Below are 27042 nucleotides of genomic sequence, written 5' to 3' on the forward strand. Positions count from 1 at the left end.
GATCTTGGTGGGCTACCAGAACTAGCATCACAGAAAATTCAGGGTCCATGGTGTCCCTCGATGGCTGGAGAGGGCTGAGGAGTGGACCTACTGGAGTGCCTCAGAGCGCCCAGTCGCCAGCATGTACATATAGTCGTCAGGTGTGTCAGCCGGAGCAGGGTCGTGCTGTAGGGCCTGGCACATCTGGCTCTCAAGGTCCCAGATGATCGGGATGAAGATCTGGGAGGATGGAATGATGGGCCAAGGGTCAATCTCTGTTACTGTGGGGTCAAACCTTCATGGCGTGTGGCCAAGTGGTTGAGGCATCGGTCTAGTGATCTGAAGGTCGTGAGTTCGAGCCTCAGCTGAGGCAGCATGTTGTGTCCTTGAGCAAGGCACTTAACCACACATTTCTCTGTGACGACACCGGTGCCAAGCTGTATTGGCCCTAGTGCCCTTCCCTTGGACAACATCAGTGGCATGGAGAGGGGAGACTTGTAGCATGGGCAACTGCCGGTCTTCCATACAACCTTGGCCAGGCCTGCGCCCTGGAAACCTTCCAAGGCGCAGATCCATGGTCTCACAAGTCAAACAGATGCCTAAAAAAAAACCTTCATGACCAGTCGTCCACCCTAGTAGCCGAGTCGGTGAAGTCGAATTACTCAAAGAAGACGTCTCCGTGAGACTGACATGGGTTGCGTTGGTGGGTCTGCTGAATGGATGAGGTTCTGATGGTCAGTCTAGATCAGGAAGAGCTCGATGTTCCCCATCAGCAATTTCTCCATTCCTCAAAGGCCCATTTAATAATGAGTAGCTCCCTATCTCCTATTTCATGATGGCACAGTGTAGAGTTGGACTTGTGCAAAAAGGCGGCACAAGGGTGTGTCTTCTTGTCCGGTCCTCGCTGGAAGAGGATGGTCTCTCCCACACAAGGTCCAGAGGGGTTTGGATGGCAGAGAATGGGAACGGTGGCAGATAAGCACAGTGTACCTTTGTGGCACGTCTTGAAGGATCTCGTGAAGGCTGCACTGTTGGAAAATCTGAGAGATTTGAACACTGCCATCCACTCATCCCCCTGGCAGATGTAAATCAGGCAGTTACATGCTCCATAGACCCAGTTTAGTGACGACCTGGGCCCCGTGGAGTTTCAAATGCGCTGTCCATCAAGGAGAGAGGGTAGTGGTTTTTAAACAATGATTTTGTTGGGTCCATGGTAGTCTATGCAGGAACAGAGACCCCCATCTTTCTTTTTTGACAAAGACGAATCCTGCACTGGCTGGGAATGAAGCTGTGTTGTCGCATTTTGGTGATGTCATTCATCGCTTGGGTCTCAGAGGGGAAAAGGAGAACAGATTACCGTGGGGAGGGGTGATGCCTGGGAGGAGGTCAATCTGTTTGGTGGCACAGTGCTGACTTCCCTTTTACTGAAGGTGATGGCTAAGTCATGTTATTCCAGTGGGTGTATGGTGAGTTCGAGGGTTTACTCCGTCTCTACAGATTTATGGGGTAGAGTCACCTAATGTGGCAGGCAAGTGGGTCCCCCACTCAGCATCGGACCAGATGACCAGGCCAAGTGAGGGTCATGGGTGGAGACCCAGGGGTAACACCAAATGAGGGGAGTGTGGGGTGAGTCAATAAGGAGGAATTGGATGGACTCGATGTGCTCTCCGATGCTGATGTGCACAGGCCTTCTGCACACCCTGACCATTCCAGACCCCAAGGCACCTCCGTTAATGGGCGTGATGCAGAAGGTGTGCGCGAGATAGACTCGGAAAGGAGTCCACGCTGCACACACCAAGTCCCGTCCAGACAGTTGCCTGCTGCACCGGAATCCACCAGAGCTTCCTGTGCACGCAGAGGGGTCGGAGTGTGGAGGAGGACAGAGACAGTGAGGCGTGCTATGGTGCTGGAATGAGGGGAAGGGCCGAGCTTACTAGACAGTAGGCCCCTTGTCTCTACCTGTTGGTGCCACTTTTCCGGACGCAGTGGGCATTTGATATGTGGGCGATCAGCTGCACTGCAGTAATCATCCAAGTTGTTTCTCCACTGACATTCACACCCTTAGGAGTTTAACTGCATATCCCTAACTGCACATGTTCTGGGGGCTTTGCTGGTGAGGGTCCTGCAGGCCGAAATGGTTCTGCCTGCTAATCTAAAGGGTTTTCCCATAGGGTGAGCAGATAAGTGGCTTCGTACATATTGGCACCAATGGCATCGGTAGGAATAGGGAGAAATTCTGAAGAGAAAACTTAGGGAGGTAGGTAGAAAGCTCAAAAGCAGGACCTCCAGAGTAGTAATCTCTGGATTGCTGCCCATGCCATGCACTAGTGAGGGCAAGAGTAAGATGATTTGGCAGATGAATGTGTGGCTGAGGAACTATTGCAGGGGGCAGGGCTTCAGATTACTGGTTCATTAGTATCCTCTGTAGGGAAGGTATGACCTGTACAAAAGGGATGGGTTACTCCTGAACCTGAGGAGACCAATATTCTTGGGAGCAGGTCTGCTAGAGTGGTTGGGGAGGGTATAAACTAATTTGGCGGGGCGGGGCGGGGGGAAATGGGAACCAGAGTGATAGGGCAGAGGCTGGGACAGGTGGTATACAACTGGATGCATTGTGCATCGAGACTGTTGGGAAGGACAAGCAGATGTTAGGGCAAAAGGCAGTCAGAGGGATGGGTTGGGACAAAATTGAAAAGGATGATGAATACAGGAAAGAGGGCAGATGGAGTTTAATGCTGATAAATGTGAGGTGTTACATTTTGGTAGGACTAATCAAAATAGGACATACATGGTAAATGGTAGGGCATTGAAGAATACAGTAGAACAGAGGGATCTAGGAATAATGGTGCATAGTTCCCTGAACGCGGAATCTCATGTGGATAGGGTGGTGGAAAGGGTACAGGAAAGGAATGGAGGGTTATGGGCTGAGTGCAGGTCAGTGGGACTAGGTGAGAGTAGCGTTCGGCATGGACTAGAAGGGCCGAGATGGCCTGTTTCCGTGCTGTAATTGTTATATGGTTATATGGTTAGAAGGTGTTATATTTGAATGAACACAGTATACAGAATAAGGCAGATGATCTTGTAGCGCAGTTAGAGATTGGTAGGTATGACCTTATGGACATCACTGAGTCACGGCTGAAAAAAAAGATCATAATTGGGAGCTTAACATCCATGAATACACATTGTATCAAAAGGACAGGCAGGCATGCAGACAGGGTGGTGTGGCTCTATTCGTGAAAAATCAAATCAAATCCTTAAGAGGAGGCGACATAGGATCGGAAGGTGTAGAATCCTAGTGGGTAGACATAAGAAACTGCAAGAGTGAAAAGACTGTGCCCTGATGGGAGTTAAATGCAGGCCTATGAGCAGTCACGAGATGAGGCAGGCAAATGCAATGTTAGCATTCGTTTCCAGAAGACTAAGATACATAAGCAAGGATGCACTGCTGAAGTTTTCAAGGCACTGGTGAGGCTTCCCTTGGAGTACTGTAAGCAGGTTTGGGGCTCTTAGCTAAAAAGGAAGTGCTGATATCGGGGAATGTTCAGAGGGGGTTCACAATAATGATCCTGAGAAGGAAAAGATCATTGTATAAAGAATGTTTGGTGGCTCTGGGCCCATCCGGAATTTAGAAGAATGTGGTGGGGGGGGGCGCGGAGAAATCTCATTGAAACCAATTGAATGTTGGAACACATACATTGGAGATGGAGAAAATGTTCCCCATAGTGGGGGAGCCCATTACCAGAGAGCACAACCTCAGAATAGAGGAACGTTCATTTATAACGGAGATGAGGAAGAATTTCTTTGGCCAGAGGGTGGTGAATCTGGGAAATTCATTGCCACAGATAGCATGGAGGCCAAGTCACTGAGTGTATTTAAGATAGAGGTTGATAGGTTCTTAATAAGTCAGGGTGTGAAAGGCTACAGGGAGAATGTGGTTGAGATGGAAAATGGATGAGCCATATTGAAATGGTGGAGCAGACTGGCTTAATTCTGCTCCCATCTCTTATGGTCTAACTTAGAGGGTCAGTGTGATGAGGCTTTCAAGGTCAGTGGGCATCTCCCGGGTAGACTGCCTGTCTTTACAGTGAGATCATTGGTTGTGGGAACATCTCAATGGATGGGCAAGTGAGTGAAGTCACTCCCTTTGTTCAAGGGTCTCAACCTGCAAGTTTGCCTTTAGGGAATCCCGCACAAGGATTCCCAAGTTCCTTTGCACCTACGATTTTTAAATGTTCTTCCCATATAAGTCTTTATTTCTCTGCTAAAGTGCATGACCATACACTTGCCTATACTATATTTCATCTGGCACTTTTTTTTTTGCCCATTCTCCCAATCTGTCCAACTCCTTCAGCAGACTCCTTGCTTCCTCAATACTTACCTGCTCCTCCACCCATCTTTGTATTGCCTGCAAACTTGGCCAAAACGCCATCAATTCTGTTACCCAAATCATTGAAATATAATGTGAAAGGAAGCAGTACCAACATTGACCCCATGAGGGGCCACAAAGCAAGAGAGAAATGATATTTAACATGACAAGGACACCCCCCGCCCCCGTGTAAACAACTTACATCTGACATCCCCCGATACTTTCCTCCAATCACCTTAAAGTTTTGTCCCCACTTCAGGGTGGAAATGGCTAAAACAATTAGAGCTAAAATAAATTTAGAGCATCCAGCTGCTTAATAACACAAGTCAATTGTTGCAGGAGCAAGTGTGCCTCTCTGGTCCTCATGTCTACGCCACCGTGCACTGGTAGTCTGATTGGTTAGCCCCCGGCTGTTATCCCAGTTCCAAATGGCTCTGAATTCTTCAGTCTTTCAACAGTGTAACCTTTCCCCTCTTTAATTCCACTAATTTTGCCCTCCAGACCTCTGGAATAAAGAATTCAGGCTCCTTCAGATGAGTGTCTTACAGGCAAAAATGCACACACACACATATGCCTATAGAACTGCGGATGATTCTTCAAACCACCCTGATACCAGCACTTTGCAGCTGCTAGACAGCTGGCCCACGTGTCTCTGGCCTCCTGGCCAGTTGTACCAGAGAGTATTGTTGCTGAACTTACGGGCAGTGCAGATGAATTAGTCCGGGACTCTGTCCGGGCCACAGCTGTGCAATTCCAGGCATTCCACCGCCAGCGCAGTTACTAGAGCGATCATTCGCCAGGGCAGGAGGAGGGAGGGGCCCCAGAAAGAAACTCAAACTACCTCCCTGGAGCAGCAGTGATTGTAAACAATCTTGGGCAAAGAGGTTTCAGAAATTACAGCTGAGAACTGGCCGGGAAAGAGATCAGCCTGTAGGGATATGGAATTCCGAGCATATTTTACACTATGCTCTCCAAGGTCATCGCCTGCTTCAAACTGCCCAGCACTGGCTGTGTAATGTGCAGGGCTTGTGAATGTGCAAATATTTTTGTTTTCTACCATCCTCTAGGCAAAATGTGTCTCATGTGCACCCAGTGGCCACTTCATTAACTATAGGAAGTACCTAATAAAGTGGCCACTGAGTGCATGATGGTGGTTTTCTGCTGCAGTAGCCCATCTGCTTCAAGTTTTGATGTGCTGTGTGTTCAGAGATGCTCTTCTGCATGCCCCTGTTGTAATGCATGGCTGTTTGAGTTACTGTAGCCCTCCTGTCAGCTTGACCCAGTCTGGCCATTCTCCGCTGTCCTCTCTCAATAGCAGGGGATTTGCACCGACTGGTCACTCATAGTCATAGAGAAGTACAGCCCAGAAACAGGCCCTTTCAGCCCATCTAGTCAATGCTGAAACCATTTAACCTACCTACTCCCATCGACCTGCACTGAGCCCATAGCCCTCCATATCCCTACTATCCATGTACTTTTCCAAACTTCTCTTAAACGTTGAAATCGAGCTCGCATGGACCACTTGTGCTGGCAGCTCATTCCACACTCTCATGACCCTTTGAGTGAAGAAGTTTCCCCTCATATTCCCCTTAAACTTCTCACCTTTCACCCTTAACCCATGACTCCTATCTCTAGTCTTACCCAACCCCAGTGGGAAAAGCCTACATATGTTTACCTTATCTAAACCCCTCATTCTGTATACCTCTATCAAATCTCCTTTCAATCTTCTGCATTCTAAAGAATACAATCCTAACCTATTCAATCTTTCTATACAACTCAGGTCCTCTAGACCCAGCAATATCCTTGTAAATTTTCTCAGTACTCTTTCAACTTTGTTTACATCTTTCCTACAAGTAGGTGACTGAAGCTACACACCAACTTGGACGAAGCTCCAAATTAGGCTTCACAAAGTCTTGTACAACTTCAACATAATATTCCATCTCCTGTACTCAATGCATTGATTTATGAAGGCCAATGCACCAAAAGCTTTCTTTACCACCCTGTATTTTTTTTTGGTTTCTTGCACCATAATCTGTAAACTCCAGAGAATATTGTGTGTGGAAAAACCTAGGAGATCAGCAACTTCTGAGATGCTCAGACCACCTCGTCTGGCACCAACAATCATTCCACAGTCAAAGTCACTTCGATCACATTTCTTCCCCATCCGATGTTTGGTTTGAACAACTAAACCTCTTGACCATGTCTGCATGCTTTTATGCATTGTTGTTGCTCCATGATTGGCTAATTACATATTTGCATTAACAAGCAGGAGTACCAGTGTACCTAATAAATTAGCCACTGAATCTATACTGAATCTACACTGAATCTATGAACTACAACAATTGTTCATCCCAGTTTGGCAAAAGAATAAATCAAGGAAGGGAGTGCACCCGTGGCTGACAAGAGAAATTAGGGATAGTATCAATTCCAAAGAAGAAGCATACAAATTAGCCAGAGAAAGTGGCTCACCTGAGGACTGGGAGAAATTCAGAGTTCAGCAGAGGAGGACAAAGGGTTTAATTAGGAAGGGGAAAAAAGATTATGAGAGAAAACTGGCAGAGAACATAAAAACGGACTGTAAAAGCTTTTATAGATATGTAAAAAGGAAAAGACTGATAAAGACAAATGTAGGTCCCCTGCAGACAGAAACAGGTGAATTGATTATGGGGAGCAAGGACATGGCAGACCAATTGAATAATTACTTTGGTTCTGTCTTCACTAAGGAGGACATAAATAATCTTCCAGAAATAGTAAGGGACAGAGGGTCCAGTGAGATGGAGGAACTGAGTGAAATACATGTTAGTAGGGAAGTGGTGTTAGGTAAATTGAAGGGATTGAAGGCAGATAAATCCCCAGGGCCAGATGGTCTGCATCCTAGAGTGCTTAAGGAGGTAGCCCAAGAAATAGTGGATGCATTAGTGATAATTTTTCAAAACTCGTTAGATTCTGGACTAGTTCCTGAGGATTGGAGGGTGGCTAATGTAACCCCACTTTTTAAAAAAGGAGGGAGAGAGAAACCGGGGAATTATAGGCCGGTTAGCCTAACGTCGGTGGTGGGGAAACTGCTGGAGTCAGTTATCAAGGATGTGATAACAGCACATTTGGAAAGCGGTGAAATGATCGGACAAAGTCAGCATGGATTTGTGAAAGGAAAATCATGTCTGACGAATCTCATAGAATTTTTTGAGGATGTAACTAGTAGAGTGGATAGGGGAGAACCAGTGGATGTGGTATATTTGGATTTTCAAAAGGCTTTTGACAAGGTCCCACACAGGAGATTAGTGTGCAAACTTAAAGCACACGGTATTGGGGGTAAGGTATTGGTGTGGGTGGAGAATTGGTTAGCAGACAGGAAGCAAAGAGTGGGAATAAACGGGACCTTTTCAGAATGGCAGGCGGTGACTAGTGGGGTACCGCAAGGCTCAGTGCTGGGACCCCAGTTGTTTACAATATATATTAATGACTTGGATGAGGGAATTAAATGCAGCATCTCCAAGTCTGCGGATGACACGAAGCTGGGTGGCAGTGTTAGCAGTGAGGAGGATGCTAAGAGGATGCAGGGTGACTTGGATAGGTTGGGTGAGTGGGCAAACTCATGGCAGATGCAATTTAATGTGGATAAATGTGAAGTTATCCACTTTGGTGGCAAAAATAGGAAAACAGATTATTATCTGAATGGTGGCCGATTAGGAAAAGGGGAGGTGCAACGAGACCTGGGTGTCATTATACACCAGTCATTGAAAGTGGGCATGCAGGTACAGCAGGCGGTGAAAAAGGCGAACGATATGCTGGCATTTATAGCGAGAGGATTCGAGTACAGGAGCAGGGAGGTACTACTGCAGTTGTACAAGGCCTTGGTGAGACCACACCTGGAGTATTGTGTGCAGTTTTGGTCCCCTAATCTGAGGAAAGACATCTTTGCCATAGAGGGAGTACAAAGAAGGTTCACCAGATTGATTCCTGGGATGGCAGGTCTTTCATATAAAGAAAGACCGGATGAACTGGGCTTGTACTCGTTGGAATTTAGAAGATTGAGGGGGGATCTGATTGAAACGTATAAGATCCTAAAGGGATTGGACAGGGTAGATGCGGGAAGATTGTTCCCGATGTTGGGGAGGTCCAGAACAAGGGATCACAGTTTGAGAATAGAGGGGAAGCCTTTTAGGACCGAGATTAGGAAAAACTTCTTCACACAGAGAGTGGTGAATCTGTGGAATTCTCTGCCACAGCAAACTGTTGAGGCCAGTTCATTGGCTATGTTTAAGAGGGAGTTAGATATGGCCCTTGTGGCTACGGGGGTCAGGGGGTGTGGAGGGAAGGCTGGGTTCTGAGTTGGATGATCAGCCATGATCATAATAAATGGCGGTGCAGGCTTGAAGGGCCGAATGGCCTACTCCTGCACCTATTTTCTATGTTTCTATGTTTCTATGTATACATACTGAGAGCAAAATTTTCAAAATGCCTTAATTGCTTTCATATTTCTATTGGCCTTTAGACCATAATGTAGGAACAGAATTAGGCCATTTAGCCCTTTGCATCTGCTTTGCCATTCCATCATTGCTAATTTCTCTCTCAATCCCATTCTCCTGCCTTCTCCCTGTAACCTTTAACACCCTTTCTAATCAAGAATCTATCAACCTCTGCTTAATTATAACCGATGACTCGTCCTCCACAGCCGTCCGCGGCAATAAATTCCACAGATTCACCACCCTCTGGCTATAAATATTCCTCCTCATCTCTGTTCTAAAGGGACGTCCTTGTATTCTTAGTCAGTGCCCTCTGATCCAAGACTCCCCCACTATAGGAAACATCCTCCCCACATCCACTCTACCGAGACGTTTCAATATTCGATAGGAAATGTCTTCTCAGGGACCTCATGAAAGTGAGACTGAAGGACTGTCCTGGGCTTGGGTGTGTGTACGCATGTGATTATAATTATTTTTTTAAAACAACACAACAGCAAAACAACCCTATATCTACATATAGTTCATTTTGCTGCTGTGTTTTATTTTGTTATGTTTTGTATTGTTGAGTATGCTACACTGGCACCACAATCTGTGGCAACACGTGTCAGCCGCCCCAGCATATCCTTAGGTGTGCTGGTTGTTAACACAAATTTCACATTTAACTAACAAAGATTATCTGCAGATGTTGCAAATCTAGAGTAATACACACAAAATGCTGGAGGAACTCAGCATCTATGGAAAAGAATAAAGAGACAACATTTTGGACGTGACCCTTTAATCAGCAAGTGCATTTTTTCTGTCTGTTTCAATGTACATGTAATAAAATAATGAGCTTGAATCTGAAAATGACAGGTCATTACAACATGCACTGACTATTGATATAAAGGAGGATTAAGATGAGTGTTTGAGCAGGGAGAGTGTAAGTGGATCCGGCACAGAAACAACACGATGGGGATCACCGAAGGCAGCCGTATTTGAATACTTGACACCAGAACACGTTCTTAGGAAGATGGACCGAATGCTTACTATACACCTGAGGAAACTGGCCGGCAACTGCGTCGCTAACAGATACAATGCGTTACAAACGTGCACATCTATTTGTCCACAAGTAAAGACATACACATAGCCTTGGGCTACACAGTCACAGGCACATCTCCTGTTGGTGTGCAACACACATACATACACGCACAAAACACAGACCCACATACACTCATCTGGGCACAAACAAAAACCCACAAGCCATACTCTTTACCCACACACATTCATGCGCACGAACCACAGATACACACTTACCCCAGAATGCTTGGCAATTAACTTGCAAATGGTTCAGTCACTATGCGAGGATTTTATCATCAGTGCGCTGTTGAGTGTGGTGTGTCCTGTGAATGTTTGGTCTTTATATACTTTTGCATCAGCTGATTGGTCGTCATTTCAGAAACTCAGGCAACTCTTGTTTGTGATTTCAGACACTCATTTGTGACGTGGGGAGGAAATCTCGTCGCTGCATGGCAGACTTCGCGCGTTGTGGTCTGAAATATTGCTGGCATCGGTTCATAAATAGGGTCGAGGTCTATATGTTTGTCCACAGACTACAGCAAATATGTCAGCCAAAGTATTCACAAGGATACATAAGTATCAACTGGCTGTAAAGCGGCGTAACCAACTCTCCCCTCGTCTCCACCCACGAAGATTGAGAGGGGCATCAGTGAAAGTCATAGCGCAAGCGAACACGCGGCGAGCAGGAGAACTCCTAGAAGCGTGGTTTCGCGCGAACAATTCTGTAAACAAACGCGTAGACCTCGATCCTATTTAGGAGCCGGCGCGGGCTAAATTCCCGACCACGACGCAGGAAGTTCACTGCACAATTGGCGACAAGCTTTCCTCCCAACATCACAACTCAGTTTCCGAGATGCCGACCAATCGACTGCTTGATAAGTGTATAAGGTTCAAGCGTTCGGGGGACGCGGGGATGAAACGCCTGCCAAGCATGGAGCGCAACTCAGTCCAGCCGTCTGAATTATTTCCTGGCACAGCATGGCACAGTACAGGTGCTTATCCCCACAAAGTTTTAACCTACTCAAAGGTCAAATTTAATGTCAGAGAAATGTATACAATGTGCATCCTGACATCCTTTTTCTTCGCAAACATCAACGAAAACAGAGAAGCACCCCCCCAAAGAATGAACGACAGTTAAACGTGAGAACCCCAAAGTCCCGTCCCCCCCAGCTCCCCTCCCTCCCGCACGTTAGCGGCAGCGAGCAACGACCCTCCCCTCCAACCCCGGCAAAACAAAAACGCGTCGGTCCCATCACTGAGCCCAAGCGTGTGCTAAACAATAGCAAAGACACAGACCAAAGCTACCCCAAAGGCCTCGCATTGCAGCCGACATTCGACAACCCGCAGGTTCTCTCTCTCCCTGGCGAGGGAGAGGGAGGTGCCCCCCATTTTCACAGCGAGCGGGAGACATAACAGCAACCCGCTGGATTGCCATCCTAAATGTACGTTTCGTCGCTTTTTTTTTCGAGCTCTGTGTCCGAAGATCGCAAAGATCTCCAGTCTTCGGGCCCGCAGCGAAAGGTTTTCCAGCCTCCCCGACGACACGCCAGTCTCCAACATTGACCCCGACTCTCGATCCGCCCGTCTCCAGAGCCCCGAGATCTTAGGCTTCTGACCATGATCGAGATTCTCAGGCCAAACCCTTGGCGTGTCGAATAACGGGCCAGTCGTAGAGCCCCGAGAACGGGTCCCATTCCCGCAAATAACTGAAACCTGCGTGTAACTCCAGGTCAGGGTCTTCATAAGAACCCTGAAAGAGACAATAAAGATATTAAAGATGGGAACAGAGCTGTTTCCGAAGTTGCAAGCAAAGGAGTGGACAGCATCCCTCCTAAACTCAAACTCTCCCACATAGGCCTCCATTTTACATCAATAATCTGATCATCTCTTAAATGCCGCTGTTTCTGCTATATTGCATAACTTTAACACTTTAACACACACTCACAGCTGCAGACACACACCCTTTCATCTGCAAGCAAAAGCACACAAAATGTCAGATAAATAAAGACTAGATTAGATTAGTTTTATTTGTCACATATACATTGAAACATACAGTGAAGACCACCATTTGACCAAGACAGAGGATGTGCTGAGGGGCGGCCCAGAAGTGGCCCCACGCTTGTCACATACCCACAACTTACTGACGCTAACCCTTACACCTTCCGATTGTGGGATGAAACTGAGGAAGTCATGGGGAGAACATACGATCTCTTTACAGACAACAGTGGGAACTGACTTCAGTCGCTGGGGCTGTAAAGTGTTACACCACCGTGTTGCACACAAAGTTTCTGCAGTATATATCCAGAAGAGGTTCAGTTTTATCTACAAAACAGTACACTTGTATGTTGGGTTTCAAATCTTCTGGTATAAGCCTGAATGCCTGTGAAGTTGTTGCATTATCTAAGAAGCAGGTACATTACCTGAGTCTACTGGTCAAAAGGACCACAGTATTAAAGTAGACACACATACATACACAGGAGGTGACACAACTGAACACACACTGCCTTTGATGGAGACTGAATTGTACCCAGACGTTATGCACTGAGTGATAACCCGCTCTGTCCTGGTCCACTGATTCCAGAAACCTCCTCGCCAATTCCTTCAACTGTAACTGCCAACTGGCCTGGCTGGGAGAGTGGCTGAGGAAGAGGAAGATCGTGAGTGGAAACCCTCGCTGCCACAAGCCCGACTTCCTGAGGGAGATCCCACTGCAGGATGTAGCTTACCAGGACTTCCGCTGTGATGAAGGTAACTCGGGGACACTAAGACGCACACACACACACACACACAAACATATTCACAAATACACACACACACAAACATATTTCTCCACACACAGAAACATATTCACAAATACACACACACATTCACAAATGCACACACAGAGACACATTTCTCCACACACACACACACACACATTCACAAATACACACATGAACACAGCCACATTTCTCCACAAACACACACACTCACACATACAGTCACAAACGTAGACACATTTCTACACACACACACAGACACATTTCTCCACAGACAAACATATTTCTCCAAAGACACACACACACAAACAGACACATTTCTCCACAGACACACACACTTACACATACAGTCAGAAACGTAGACACATTTCTACACACACATACACACTCACAAACATATTCTCCACAGACACACACACATTCACAAATACACACACACACACACACACACACACACACGCAAAACCACAGACCCACACACACATTCTACATTCCAGATGAGCTCCAGATTCCATATCTGTGTTCCCTTGTGTCTTCAGAGACACCTGGCTGCTCTGGTTTTGAATCCATGAACTGTTTCCTGCTCTTTTGTGTTCAGTGACATGAAGGGTGTTACAGTTGTGGAACAGAACCACGAGGCACTATCGCATACACCCCGTGCAGAGACAGCACGCGACACCACCCTGGGGCTCTGTGACTCACTGGAGATATTCCTGTACCAGCAGGCTCTGCAGGGCTTCTCAAACATCTCAACCCCAGAGGCTTCATTCTCATTTAACTGTTCTTGGTGCATTCAATGAAGGTATTCAGAAGCAAAAGAAAAATTCATTCTACACTGTCCCATCACACACTCCCAGGGCAGGGACAGCACGGGTTAGATACAGAGTGAAGCTCCCTCTACACTGTCCCATCACACACTCCCAGGGCAGGGACAGCACGGGTTAGATACAGAGTGAAGCTCCCTCTACACTGTCCCATCACACACTCCCGGGGCAGGGACAGCACGGGTTAGATACAGAGGGAAGCTCCCTCTACACTGTCCCATCACACACTCCCGGGGCAGGGACAGCACGGGTTAGATACAGAGTGAAGCTCCCTCTACACTGTCCCATCACACACTCCCGGGGCAGGGACAGCACGGGTTAGATACAGAGTGAAGCTCCCTCTACACTGTCCCATCACACACTCCCGGGGCAGGGACAGCACGGGTTAGATACAGAGTGAAGCTCCCTCTACACTGTCCCATCACACACTCCCGGGGCAGGGACAGCACGGGTTAGATACAGAGTGAAGCTCCCTCTACACTGTCCCATCACACACTCCCGGGGCAGGGACAGCACGGGTTAGATACAGAGTGAAGCTCCCTCTACACTGTCCCATCACACACTCCCGGGGCAGGGACAGCACGGGTTAGATACAGAGTGAAGCTCCCTCTGCACCGTCCCATCACACACTCCCGGGGCAGGGACAGCACGGGTTAGATACAGAGTGAAGCTCCCTCTACACCGTCCCATCACACACTCCCGGGGCAGGGACAGCACGGGTTAGATACAGAGTGAAGCTCCCTCTACACCGTCCCATCACACACTCCCGGGGCAGGGACAGCACGGGTTAGATACAGAGTGAAGCTCCCTCTACACCGTCCCATCACACACTCCCGGGGCAGGGACAGCACGGGTTAGATACAGAGTGAAGCTCCTTCTACACCGTCCCATCACACACTCCCGGGGCAGGGACAGCACGGGTTAGATACAGAGTGAAGCTCCCTCTACACCGTCCCATCACACACTCCCAGGGCAGGGACAGCACGGGTTAGATACAGAGTGAAGCTCCCTCTACACCGTCCCATCACACACTCCCAGGGCAGGGACAGCACGGGTTAGATACAGAGTGAAGCTCCCTCTACACCGTCCCATCACACACTCCCAGGGCAGGGACAGCACGGGTTAGATACAGAGTGAAGCTCCCTCTACACCGTCCCATCACACACTCCCAGGGCAGGGACAGCACAGGTTAGATACAGAGTGAAGCTCCCTCTACACCGTCCCATCACACACTCCCAGGGCAGGGACAGCACGGGTTAGATACAGAGTGAAGCTCCCTCTACACCGTCCCATCACACACTCCCAGGGCAGGGACAGCACGGGTTAGATACAGAGTGAAGCTCCCTCTGCACCGTCCCATCACACACTCCCAGGGCAGGGACAGCACGGGTTAGATACAGAGTGAAGCTCCCTCTGCACCGTCCCATCACACACTCCCAGGGCAGGGACAGCACGGGTTAGATACAGAGTGAAGCTCCCTCTGCACCGTCCCATCACACACTCCCAGGGCAGGGACAGCACGGGTTAGATACAGAGTGAAGCTCCCTCTGCACCGTCCCATCACACACTCCCAGGGCAGGGACAGCACGGGTTAGATACAGAGTGAAGCTCCCTCTGCACCGTCCCATCACACACTCCCAGGGCAGGGACAGCACGGGTTAGATACAGAGTGAAGCTCCCTCTACACCGTCCCATCACACACTCCCAGGGCAGGGTCAGCGGGGGTTAGATACAGAGTGAAGCTCCCTCTACACCGTCCCATCACACACTCCCAGGACAGGGTCAGTGGGGTGGAAGAGCGGATGCTACTGACATGATGTTTCTGGTCTGATTGCATCACCACCTGGTATGACAGCTCCAAAGCACAGGTTCGGAAAAAACTTCAAAGGATTGAAAACTCAGCCAGCTCCGTCATGTCCACTAGCCTCTCAGCATTCTGGAAGTCTTCAGCAGGTAGTGCCTGAAGGTGGCAGCATCTATCATTAATGACCCTCGCCATCCAGGACGTGCCCTCTTTTCATTACTAGCATCAGGGAGGACGTACAGGAGCCTGAGATCCACACTCAATGATTTAGGAACAGCTTCTTCCCCTCCACCATCACATTTCAGAGTGGACCATTAACACTAAATCATTATTTTGTTCCCTTTTTCCATTATTTATTCATTTTTCTGTTTCAATTTGTAGCTCATAATGACTTGTTTTATATCTTCAGCTGTACAACGAATTTCACAAGATGCGTCAGTGATAATAATCCTGATTCCGGTTTCTGCTGCAGGTCTGGAGGAGAGCGGTTGTGTGCCCCGACCCCAGTGCCCCGTTGAGTGTACCTGCCTGGAGTCCGTCGTCCGCTGCAGCAACAAACATCTGAAATCCCTGCCCGCTGGCATCCCGCGCAACGTGACTGAGCTGTGAGTTGGGGGCGTCGGGCAGGGTGGCTGCATTCCTGACGCCTCTAGTACCCAGGATCCCAGTAACCCGGTCCCACCATAATCAGAGACGCACATTCGCCAGCCCTCCAGCGTCAGGGCGGAGTAACCGCTGAGTGGAGTGAGCGGATGGAAAGGCAGAGAGCTCTGTGCAGGGATTTACCCAGACCCTCGGCACCTTAGTGGGATCAGTGTGCTAAACCTTGTTTATTGCTACTTCAGGGAATTCCCACACTCTTGCAAGGTTATAGAATAACTAACTTCAAGAGTGGCGTAGGGGCTGGACAGGTTTACAGAGTCAGGGTGGGACGTAGGGTCTGTAGTGGGGGGTCAGGGAGGGGTGTAGGGGCCAGGAGAAGTTGTAGAGGTGGGGAGGGTATAGGGATTGGAGGGGTTAAAGAGATATGGAGGGTAGGAGAGCTGGAGGGGATTATTGAGATAAGGAAAGGTCTAGGGCCAGAAGGAGTTAAAGAGTTAGATAGATACTTCATTGCTCCCAAAGGAAATTACAGTGTCACAGTAGCATCACAAGTACTCAGATATACAAATATCAGAAGGGAAGTAAGAAAAGAGTAAAAAAATAAGTTACCTCAAACAGTCTAACAGGAGGGGGTCATCACTTCCCTGGCTACAGGTTGCCTCACTGGGGAGGGGATGTAAGGCTGGAGGGAGTTACAGAGATAGGGAGTGATGTAGGGGCTGGGTGGGGTCAAAGAGATGGGAAGTGGTGGAGAGCTGGAAGGGATTATTGAGATAAGGAGGTGTTTAGGGGCCAACTGAGGTAACAGTGACGAGGAGGGGTGTAGGACTGGAGGGGTTACAGATCTAGGAAATGTGCAGGGGCTGAAAGAGATTACTGCGAGGGAATGGCAAAGGGCCCAAGCATTGTACCCGAGCAAGGGAGATATGTAGGGCTAGAAGGTATTTTAGGAAGATAAAGGTGCATTGCTGTTGGAGGGTGACGGGAAGAGTTAGTCCCCAGGGAATACCGGATCAAATGATGATAATGTAGGGTCAGTGATCCCGCGAAGAAGGTACCTGACACAACTGAGAATCCACATAGCAAAGTTTTGGGTGAATGCAGACTTGCCTCGTTACCATGACGTTGGGCATCTTGGGGTCTCTGAGGGAGTGGGTTGACAGAGGGAGAGTACTCTCCTCTTGAGTTCGAATGCTGAAGGACAAACCTTGTTTCCTGGTGCGGTTAACCAGAAATAAATTGAATATACCAGTGGCCAGTGAGAGAAAGTGAGACAGTAATGGAGCAAGGCTGTTAACATTCAACACCAGCTGCACAGTGTGCACTTGTGACGACTGGTAAACGGGTGAGGTCGCTCTGTAATTAAGTAAAGGGCTTGTCATGAAATTCTATCCACACTCCATCATTTGAATCTGGGCTAGAGACTGGAGGTCGGAGACCCAGAGGCCAACTACACTGGGGTGGGTGTGTGTGTGTGTGTGTGTGTGTGTGTGAGAAAGTGTGTGACACATGTATTGTTGTCTTGCTGTTCTTGCTTGTGCTGTTCTGCTAAACATTACGGGCAGCAGAATGCATGGCAATACTTGTGGGCTGTCCTCAGCACATCATTGGGTTGCATCTGTTGTTCATGCAAATGACACATTTCATTGTGTGTTTCCGTGTACGTGTGTTAAATAAAGAATCTGAATCTGAACTTTTCACTTTACCTTCTAGGTATCTGGATGGTAACCAGTTCACTGCAGTCCCCAGTGTACTCTACACCTTTAAGCATCTTCAACTTGTGTAGGTATCTTGGTGGGACGGAGACTTTTGGTATACCTTCCAGGGGCTGGAAAGAATCAAAATGACTCCTACTGACTCATTTTACAGTCAGGGGTCCTGGGAAAATTCTAAACCCTCGGGAGTTCCAGAGGGAACAGAGAGCCCAGCTTTGTGTGGTTTCAGACACAGGGCTGGGAAATGAGGTGAGTTGGGACGGCCTCTCCATTCAGAGAGCAACCCGATGAACACAGAGATTCCTGTTCCTTACTGGGAGAGGGCATGTTGGGTGCTCTGAGCGTGGTGCGAGAGGGAGGACACTTCCTCTGAGTCCAAGTGGTGAAGGTTTGTCCCTCAGCGCAGATAACAAACAGGTGTACCTAATAAAGTGGTGTACCTAAGACAGTGTACATGACTGATTATATGTACACAAAGTGACACTTCTTACTTGCTGCCCATTGCACTGCTCACTTTTAGGGCAGCAATGAAGGGTCTCCATCTCTGGCGGGGTTCAGGGCTTCCTTCATCGTGTCAGTAGCTTCCTCTTAGTTTTCACTACTGTCAGTCATGCAGTGGATTCTCAGATATATCACCACACTCAGATCTAAAATGATTCTTCATTGCTATTTCCATAACAAATTTGTCTTACCAGTCAGGGTTGTTAGCCCCGAATTGAACCTCAAAACCTGGAGGACCAGTGGATGACTCTTAGTCTGGCCTCTACCCTTTGACCTGTTTGACATAGGCGTCCCTACCAAGCCCTGACTCCAGCAAACATAACTCTCTGGGTCATTGAGGCACACAAGCCTCCAAACCCAAGGTTGTGGTCCTCTTGGAGGAAAGTGACACTAGGTGCAGGAGTATTTGAACATAAGGTGATTACAGGATGTGATGAAGCGACAAGGTGATTCTGGGCAAGAGGAACTCCTCAGACATGGGAAATACAGTGGCTGGTGCGCGCATAGCAAACTTTGATAAACTGCAGTTTGATTCTAAGTGGTAAGGATAAGCTCAGAGCACTGGGAGTACTCCCTACACATCCAATAATGGGATCTTTCCATACACCTGCAAGACTACTTGGGACCTTATGCAATGTTTCATCCTAAAGGCTGGCACTCCAACAGTGCAGCACCACGTAAGTCACCAGAGCAGACATAAACCATTCGGCCCATCGAGTCTGCTCTATCATTTAATCATGACTGATTTATTTTCCTTCTCAAACTCATTCTCCTACCTTCCCTCTGTAACTTTTGATGCCCTTAGTAATCCTGAACCTATCAACCTCTGCTTTAAATATACCCAATAACTAGGCCTCCACAGCTGTCTGTGGCAATGAAGTCCACAGATAGACCATGCTCTAGTGAAACAACTACTTCTCATTGCTGTTCTAAAGGGATGTCCTTCTGTTATGAGGTTTTGCCGTCTTGTGCTAGACTCCCTCAATATAGGAGACATCCTCTATGCATCCACTCTATCTAGGCCTGTCACTCCCTCAGTATTGTAACTGAAGTGCCCATGTAGGTTTTTGTGTAGGACTCTGACACAAAGCTAACCTTTATTTCAGAATCAGGTTTATTATCACTGATATATGTTATGAAATTAATTGTTTTGTGGTAGCAGTACAGTACAATATATAAAAATGCATACATTTCAATAAGAGATATATACAGGTCGACCTTCACTAATCCGGCACCATTGGGACCTGAGGAGAGCCCGATTAGTGAAAATGCCGAATTACAGAAGGATCACATTAAGCATAATCAGTGCCGGATTATTGAAGGAACCGGATTACAGGTAGTCGGATTAGTGAAGGTCGACCTGTATTTAAAATTTAAATTAAATAACTCATGCAAAAGACAGGGAAAATAGTGAGGCAATGTTCATGGTTTGGTTCACTGTCTGTTCATAAATTTGATGGTGGAGGGGAAGAAGCTGTTCCTACAATTTTGAGCTTGTGTCTTCAGGCTCCTGTACCTCCTCTCTGATGGTGGTACTAGGACACAGGATGGGAAAAGCTGCAGAAAATTGTAAACTCAGCCAGCTTCATCGTGGGACCAGCCTCCCCAGCATTGAGAGCACCTTCAAAATGTGATGCTTCAGAAAGGCAGCATCCATCACGAAGGACCCCCATGCCCTCTTTTCACTTCTGTCACCAGGGAGGAGGTACAGGAGCCTGAACACACATGCTCAATGTTTTAGGAACGACCTCTTCCCCTCTGCCATCAGATTTGTGAATGGATTCATCTTCAAGGGATCTTTAAGGTGGCAGCTGAATCACTGTGGTCTGGGGTGTGTTTGGGAGTGAGAGATCTGTCCCTGCCATCTTTCACTCTCTCATAGATTCCCTCAGCAAACACTGATCGTCTTGTTCTTCCATCACCAGAGACATGAGCAACAATCGCATCAGCTCCTTGACCAATACGTCCTTCATCAACATGAGCCAACTGACCACACTGTAAGTAGCCTTTAATCCTTCCCACACCTGACTGTGCCACACCACCCAGAGAACTGAAACACGCTCAGTGTATTAAACCCCAGCAGATTTATGTCCAGTGGAGGTGGGGGGCTTGTTTAGAACTGGAACAGGCTCAGTGTATTAAACTTCAGCAGATATATGTCCAGTGGAGGTGAGGGTTGTTTACGGAATAGCACATTTTTTGAATACTGAGACTCTAAGCTTTTGATACAAGCCTGAATGATTGTGAAGTACTTGCATTATCTGAGAAGCAGGTGTACTACCAGAGTCTACGGTCCAGGAGAGTCACAGTGTAAAAGGAAACACAGACACACACACAGAGTCATACAGAACATGAGAAGGACCTTCTTCACTTAGATTCTGGCTCCACTCTCACCGCTTCTCTTCACCTGCCCATCATCTCCCTCTGCTGCCTTTCCTCTTCGTTCCCTTTCTCCCATGACCCTCTCCTCTCCTATCAGCTTCCTTCTTCTTCAGCCTTTTTACCTTTTCCACCCATCACTTCCTTTCAACCCTGTTCCCCTACACACCCACCTTCCCCCTCACCTGGTCTCACCTATCACCTGCTAATTGTATCCCACCCTCCTTCTTATTCTAGCTTCTGCCCCCTGACTTGATGAAGGGTCTCGGCCCAAAACGTCAACTGTTTATTCCCCTTCCATAGACGCTGCCTGACCTGCTGAGTTCCTTCAGCACTGTGTGTGTGTGTGTGTGTGTGTGTGTGTGTTGCTCAGGGAACTAATTTAAAACCAGAACCTTGACAGGAGAGCCCTCCTTCAGTATTTTTCCCTCCAATACTGATGCTGCCATCACCCGCATTGCCTCCATTTCCCGAACACTCATGCTCACCCATCTTCCCACCGTCTTAACAGTGATAGAGTTCCCCTTGTCCTTACCTACCACCCCGAGTCTCCGCATTCAAAACATCATCCTCCGTAACTTCCGCCATCTCCAAAGTGGTCCCACCACTAAACATATCTTTACCTCATTACCTCACTCTGACTCCTGCCCCCCCCCACTGCTTTCTGCAGGGATTGCTCCCGCCACGATTCCCTTGTCCACTCAGCCCTTCCCACTAATCCCCCTCCCAACACTAATCCCTGGGAGCAGCCTCAGTGCCACACCTCCTCCCTCACCTCCGTTCAGGGCCCCAAACACTTGGACGGTGAGGCAACAACTCATCTGCAAATCTGCTGGGGTGGCTGAGTGGGTCCGGTGCTCCCAGTGCAGCCTCCTCCACAGTGGTGAGACCCGTCGTAAGTTCACCCAGCGCCTCCGCTCCAACTTCCCAGTGGCCATACATTTTAATTCCGATTCCCTTTTCATTTCTGACAAGTCAACCTTTAGGGTTGAGGAGTAGCACCTTAGAGTACATTCTTCCAACCGGATGGCACAAATATTGATTTCTCATTCTGGTAAAAAAATATCTCCCCCCCCCCGCCACCCCTTCCCTCTTCCCCTATTCCCCACTCTAATCTTTTTCCTCTTCTCACCTGCCTATGACTTTTCCCTGGGTCCCCTCCTCCTTCCCTTTCTCCCACGGTCCACCCTCCTCTCCTATCAGATTCCTTCTTCTCCAACCCTTGACCTTCCCCACCCACCTGGCTTCTCCTGTCCCCTTCTAGCTAGCCTCTGTGTCCTCCCCCAACCTTTTTATTCTGTCGTCTTCCCTTTCCTTCTCAGTCCCAAAGGATCTCAGCCCGAAACGTCGACTGTTATTCATTTCCATAGATGCTGCCTGACCTGCTGAGCTCCTCCAGGACTTTGTGTGTGTGTTGCTCTGGATTTCGGGCATCTGCAGCCCTGCTTGTATTTATAATTTGCTCCTTCGGTACAGCCTGGGCTGTGGGCACGGGTCTCTGAGATGCGGCAGCAAGCAATCTGCTGGAGGAAGTCGATGGGTCGAGCAACCTCACATCACTGAGCTCCTCCAGCAGGTCGTCGATGCTGATTCCAGCAACCGTGGTCTCTGAGGTGGAGCACAACCCAAGAGTACAACTAGTTCCTCTACAGCCTCAGGTTGAGGGGGGAGGCAGCAGAAGAACAGGAAATTTAGCAATGAGGCAAAAAGCCTACTTTACTGGCAGCAAAGTAACACAGCTAGTCGAGTAGTTCCAGTGATGCGGGTTCAATCCCGACCTCCGGCGCTCTCTGCATGTGGAGTTTGCATGTTCTCCCAGTGACTGCATGTGTTTCTGCCCCCGGGTGCTATGGTTTCCTCCAACATCCCAAAGCCGTGCGGGTTGGTGGGTTAATTGTAACTTTCCCACAGTGCATCGGTGAGGAGTAGAATCCGAGTGGGAATTGATGAGAATGTGGGGAGAATAAAATGGGATTAATGTGGGATTAGTGTAAATGGGTGGCTGGTGTCCAGCATGAACTCGAAGGGCTGCATGCCTCATTGAGAACTTTCAAAGCCACAATGAATATTTTCCAGTTTCCTAACTCTCATTCATTTTTTCCCCTGAACCTTCTCTTTTCCCAGGATTCTCAGCTACAATTCCTTACGGTGCATTCCTGCCGCTGCATTCCAAGGCCTCCACTCTCTCCGACTCCTGTAAGTCCCAATCAGCACGGGCACAGTTTCACACAGACACTCTCACTCTCACACGCGCACACGCTGACGCTAGCCGCGGTCAGCCCTTGGCTGGGGCGCAGTGCTCAGCTCTGGCGGAGGTCCAGGGGAGGTTTGGTTGACCAAGTCCATTTATGGCGGGGGTTTCAGTCCAGCCCTCTCCCAGACAGATCAAGGGAGGCAGTGATTAGGTATTGGGTTACCGCAGATTACTGGTCCCTGGTACGTCCTTGCGTCTGGATTGAGCTGGTTTATCAGAGGAAGGCCTCTAAAACTATCCCCAACTCTCCCTCTCAAACTGTCGGAGGAACTCAGCAGGCCTAGGCAGCATGGTAGTGTGCAACACTGTACAGTACCTATGATCACTGATTGGGGTTCAATTCCCCCTGCTGCCTGTAAAGAGTTTGCACATTCTTCCCGTGACCGCGTGTGTTTCCTCCACCGGCTTCAGTTTCCTCCCACATTCCAAAGATGTACAGGTTCGGGTTAGTAAGTTTTGGGCACGTTGTGTTGACGCGGGATGCAGCCAACATTCACGGGCTGCCCCAGCACACTCTGCGACTGCGTTGGCCGTTGATGCAAACGACTCATTTCAGTGTATGTTTTGATGTTTCAATATACATGTGACAAATAAAGCTAATCTCTAATCTCTTTAGCACCCGTGGAGGGAAAGGAATTGTTGTTGTTTCAGGTGTCGAACACCCCCCACACACACCCCCACCCCCCCACATGTGCTGTTTGGCCTCCCCTCCCCCCGAGTTCTTGCAGCAGTTTGATTGCTGTTGAAGATATTAGCACCAGCAGTTTGTAGTGTCTCCTCATCTCTCTGCTGGAGAAGGTGTAAATTGTATTTTTGTGTGTGCGTGTGTGTGAGTGTATTTATATTTAAATTTAGAACATACTTACCTGGCAGGGGAGACTGTGATCAGAAAAGATGTTCTCCCATGGTGAGTCTATCCCATTGCAGTCTGGTTGTGCAGACGCATGTGACGTCCCCAAATGTGGGACACTCAACTTCAAAATTTGCATTAGTTGGGGACTGTGTTTGCCCTTTTTGGGCGCCACGGTGGCGTAGCGGTTAGTACGACACTATTACATCTTGGGGCGGTCGAAATTGATTTCTGGTGCCTTCTGTAAGGAGTTTGTACGTTCAACCTGTGACCCTGTGCATTTTCTCCAGGTGCTCTGGTTTCCTCCCACAGTCCAAAGACATCCTGCTCAGGAGGGTAATTGGCCATTGCAGATTGACCTCCGATTAGGCTGGGCTTAAATAGTCGTGTTGCTGAGCAGTGCCCCTCATTGGGCCAAAAGCTCAATGTATTTCTAAATTAATTAATTAATTAATTGAAAGTTCAAAGTAATTTTATTGTCAAAGTTCTTGTATGTCACCATACACAATGCTGAGGTTTATTTTCATGCAGGCATACACAGTAAATCCAAGAAACACAATCGGATCAATGACAGATCACGCCCAAAAGGACGGACAAACAACTAATGTGCAAATACAAAAGTGGAAAAAATAATAAACAAATAAACAATAAATATCGGAAACATGCGATGACGTGGCCTTGAAAGCGAGTCATAGGTTGTGGAAACAGTTTAGTGCTGGTGAAGTTATCCCCCAATGTTCAAGCACCCAATTCTTGAGGGGTAATAACTGTTCCTGAGACACCTGTACCTTCTTCCTGACAGCAGCAGTGTGAAGACAGCATGGGCTGGGTGGTGGGGTTCCTTGTTGGTTTCCTGCAACAGCGTTCAATGTAGATGTGCTCAGTGGTGGGAAGGGCTTTACCCGTGATGGACTGGCCATATTCACTACTTTTTGTACAATTTTCCATTCAAGGGCATTGGTGTTTCCATACCGAGCTGACAATATACTCTCCACCACACATCTACAGAGTTGGTCAAAGTTTTAAATGTCATGTCAAATCTTCTAAGGAAGTTGATACACTTCCATGCTTTCTTTGTAATTGCACTTGTGTGCTGGGCCCGGGACAGTTTCTCAGAAATTATAACACTGAGGAACTTAAAGTTGTTGACCTACTCCACCTCTGATCCCCTGAAGAGGACTGGCTCGTGGGCCTCCGGTTTCCTCCTCCTGAAGCCAATAATCATCTCCTTGGTCTTGCTGACATTGAATGAGAGGTTGTTGTTGTGACACCACTCAAGCAGATTTCCAATCTCCCTCCTATATGCTGATTCATCACCACCTTTGATTCAGCCCACAACAGTGGTGTCATCAGCAAACTTAAATACGGCATTGGAGCTGTGCTTAGCCACACAGTCATAAGTGTAAAGTGGGTAGAGCAGAGGGCTAAGCACACAGCCTTGTGGTGCACCTGCAGTGATGGAGATTGTGGAGGAGATGTCGTTGCCAATCTGAACCGATTGGGGTCTGCAAGTGAGGAAGTCGAGGATCCAATTGCACAAGGAGGTATTGAGGCCAAAGTCTTCAAGCTTATTGGTTGGTTCTGAGGGGATGATGGTATTGAATGTTGAGCTGTAGACCGTAAAGAGCATCCTGGTGTATGCATCCTTGCTGTCCAGGTGTTCCAGGGTTGAGTGGAGCCAATGAAATGGCATTTGCTGTGGACCTGCTGTACCAGTATTCAAATTGGAGTGATCCAAGTTGCTTCTCAGGCAGGAGTTGATATGCTTTATCAACAGCCTCTCGTGGCACTTCATCGGGTGGATATAAGTGAGGCATATTACCACGATCTTCTTATGCACTGGCATAATTGAAGCCTGCTTGAAGTAGGTGGGTACCTCAGACTGCCAAAGCGAGAGGCTAAAGATCTCAGCAAACACTCCAGCCATTGATCAGCGCAGGTCTTTCATACTCGGCTAGGTATCCTAACTGGGCCAGATGCTTTCTGTGGGTTCACCCTCCTGAAGGGTGCTCTCACGTTGGCCTCAGAGACTGAACTGACAGGGTCATCAGGGGCTGTGGGAGTCTGTGAAGGTTCTTCCGTGTTCTGACAGTCAAAGTAGAGCACTGATGGATCATCTGGGATTGAAGGCTGGTTGTTGCCTATGTCGCTTGGTTTCACTTTGTAAGAGATGGTAGCATTCAAGCCCTGCCTAGATCTGTTGAATAACAGATTGTCTCGGTCTTCAAGGAGAGCAGCGAGGCTTGTCTGGGATACGGAGCTTTCAAGAAGAGCGAAGAACAGATACGGCGGGAAACATGGACAGCCTTAGAAGAAAGCCAATAATTAAGAAGAAAGTGTTAGATACAAAGTCAACACAAGTTAAGGTGAATCTTCAACTAGCATACACTGAAGCTAACAAGAATGTGAAGAGACTTCTAAGAAAGGATAAGAGAATCCACGTGGAAGTCCTTGAGTGGAGGCTGAAGCAGCAGCCAACTGAAGTGGTCAGGGAAATGTAAACAAGATTTCAGAATTGTTATGTGGAAAGTTCCAGGCCCAGTCCAGTGGTCCTGTGAGAGAGAAGGATGGTCTGCTTTTGACAACTGAGAAAGAACAAGAAGCATGGTGGACAGAGTACTTCAGAGAATTACTGAATAGACCACCACCAGATGAAAACCTGACATACAAGAGACAACAGAGGACTTCAACGTCAACACAGATCCACCCAAGAAAGAAGAGATTGTTGCTGCCATTAAATCATTAAAGAACAGCAACACTCCAGGACATGACAGTCTGAACAGCGACTTGTTCAAAGCTGAACTAACATTTGCAGCAGCTATCCTACAACCACCATTTATATAATCTGGGAACAGGGACAAGTACCCAAGGACTGGACAAAGGGAGTTATTGTTAGGATCCCCAAGAAAGGAGCACTAAGTGATTGCAACAACTGGTGTGGCGTCGCACGTTTGTCAGTGCCCAGCAAGATTCTCACCAAAGTCATTATCCAAAGGATTAAAGTGCTGTCAATGTGTGCTTCAGGAAGAAGAGAATCTCTGTCGACCAGATCTTCACGCTGTGTAACATCATAGAACAGTGCGCAGAGTGGCAGAGACAACTGTATCTGAATTTTGTGGAGTTTCAAAAGGCTTTGATAGCATCCACAGGGAAAGCCTCTGGTGAATTCTCAGATCATATGAGATCCCCTCCAAAATTGTTCAGCTTATCCAGCGTTTCTGTACTAATTTCACCTGCACAGTTGAGGACTGCAATTTGAGCCTTGAAGTCAAGACAGGAGTCAGGCAAGGCTGTGTGATGTTAGCAATTTTGTTTAACCTTGTGATCAACTGAATTATGAGGCAAATAACAAAAGATAAGATGGTGGACTCCATTTTCTACTTTAGAAGACCTTGTCTTTGCAGATGACCTCGCATTACTATCACGTACACGCCAGCCCATGCAGGCGAAAACTCAGAGCCTGTGTACCTTTGGTGGACTGGTTGG

General features: G+C 47.9%; 1 protein-coding gene and 1 non-coding gene across 4 annotated transcripts in view; both read left to right on the forward strand.

The window, feature by feature from the left end:
• The window catches only part of LOC134358831 (slit homolog 1 protein-like), a 339272-nt gene that overhangs the window by 203010 nt on the left and 109220 nt on the right, over positions 1 to 27042 (forward strand). For all 3 annotated transcript variants that reach the window (XM_063071371.1, XM_063071370.1, XM_063071372.1), the window contains exons 20-24: positions 12449 to 12615; positions 15727 to 15859; positions 17571 to 17639; positions 19999 to 20070; positions 22577 to 22648. In XM_063071371.1, coding sequence (XP_062927441.1) covers positions 12449 to 12615; positions 15727 to 15859; positions 17571 to 17639; positions 19999 to 20070; positions 22577 to 22648 — 513 coding nt within the window. The remainder of the gene's footprint in view (positions 1 to 12448; positions 12616 to 15726; positions 15860 to 17570; positions 17640 to 19998; positions 20071 to 22576; positions 22649 to 27042) is intronic.
• LOC134359144 (U1 spliceosomal RNA) lies at positions 23565 to 23726 on the forward strand. Its single transcript, XR_010021050.1, has one exon. It is a non-coding gene; the product is annotated as a U1 spliceosomal RNA (small nuclear RNA).

The sequence above is a fragment of the Mobula hypostoma genome, chromosome 19 (genome assembly GCF_963921235.1).
Source record: "Mobula hypostoma chromosome 19, sMobHyp1.1, whole genome shotgun sequence".
Lineage (NCBI taxonomy): Eukaryota > Metazoa > Chordata > Chondrichthyes > Myliobatiformes > Myliobatidae > Mobula > Mobula hypostoma.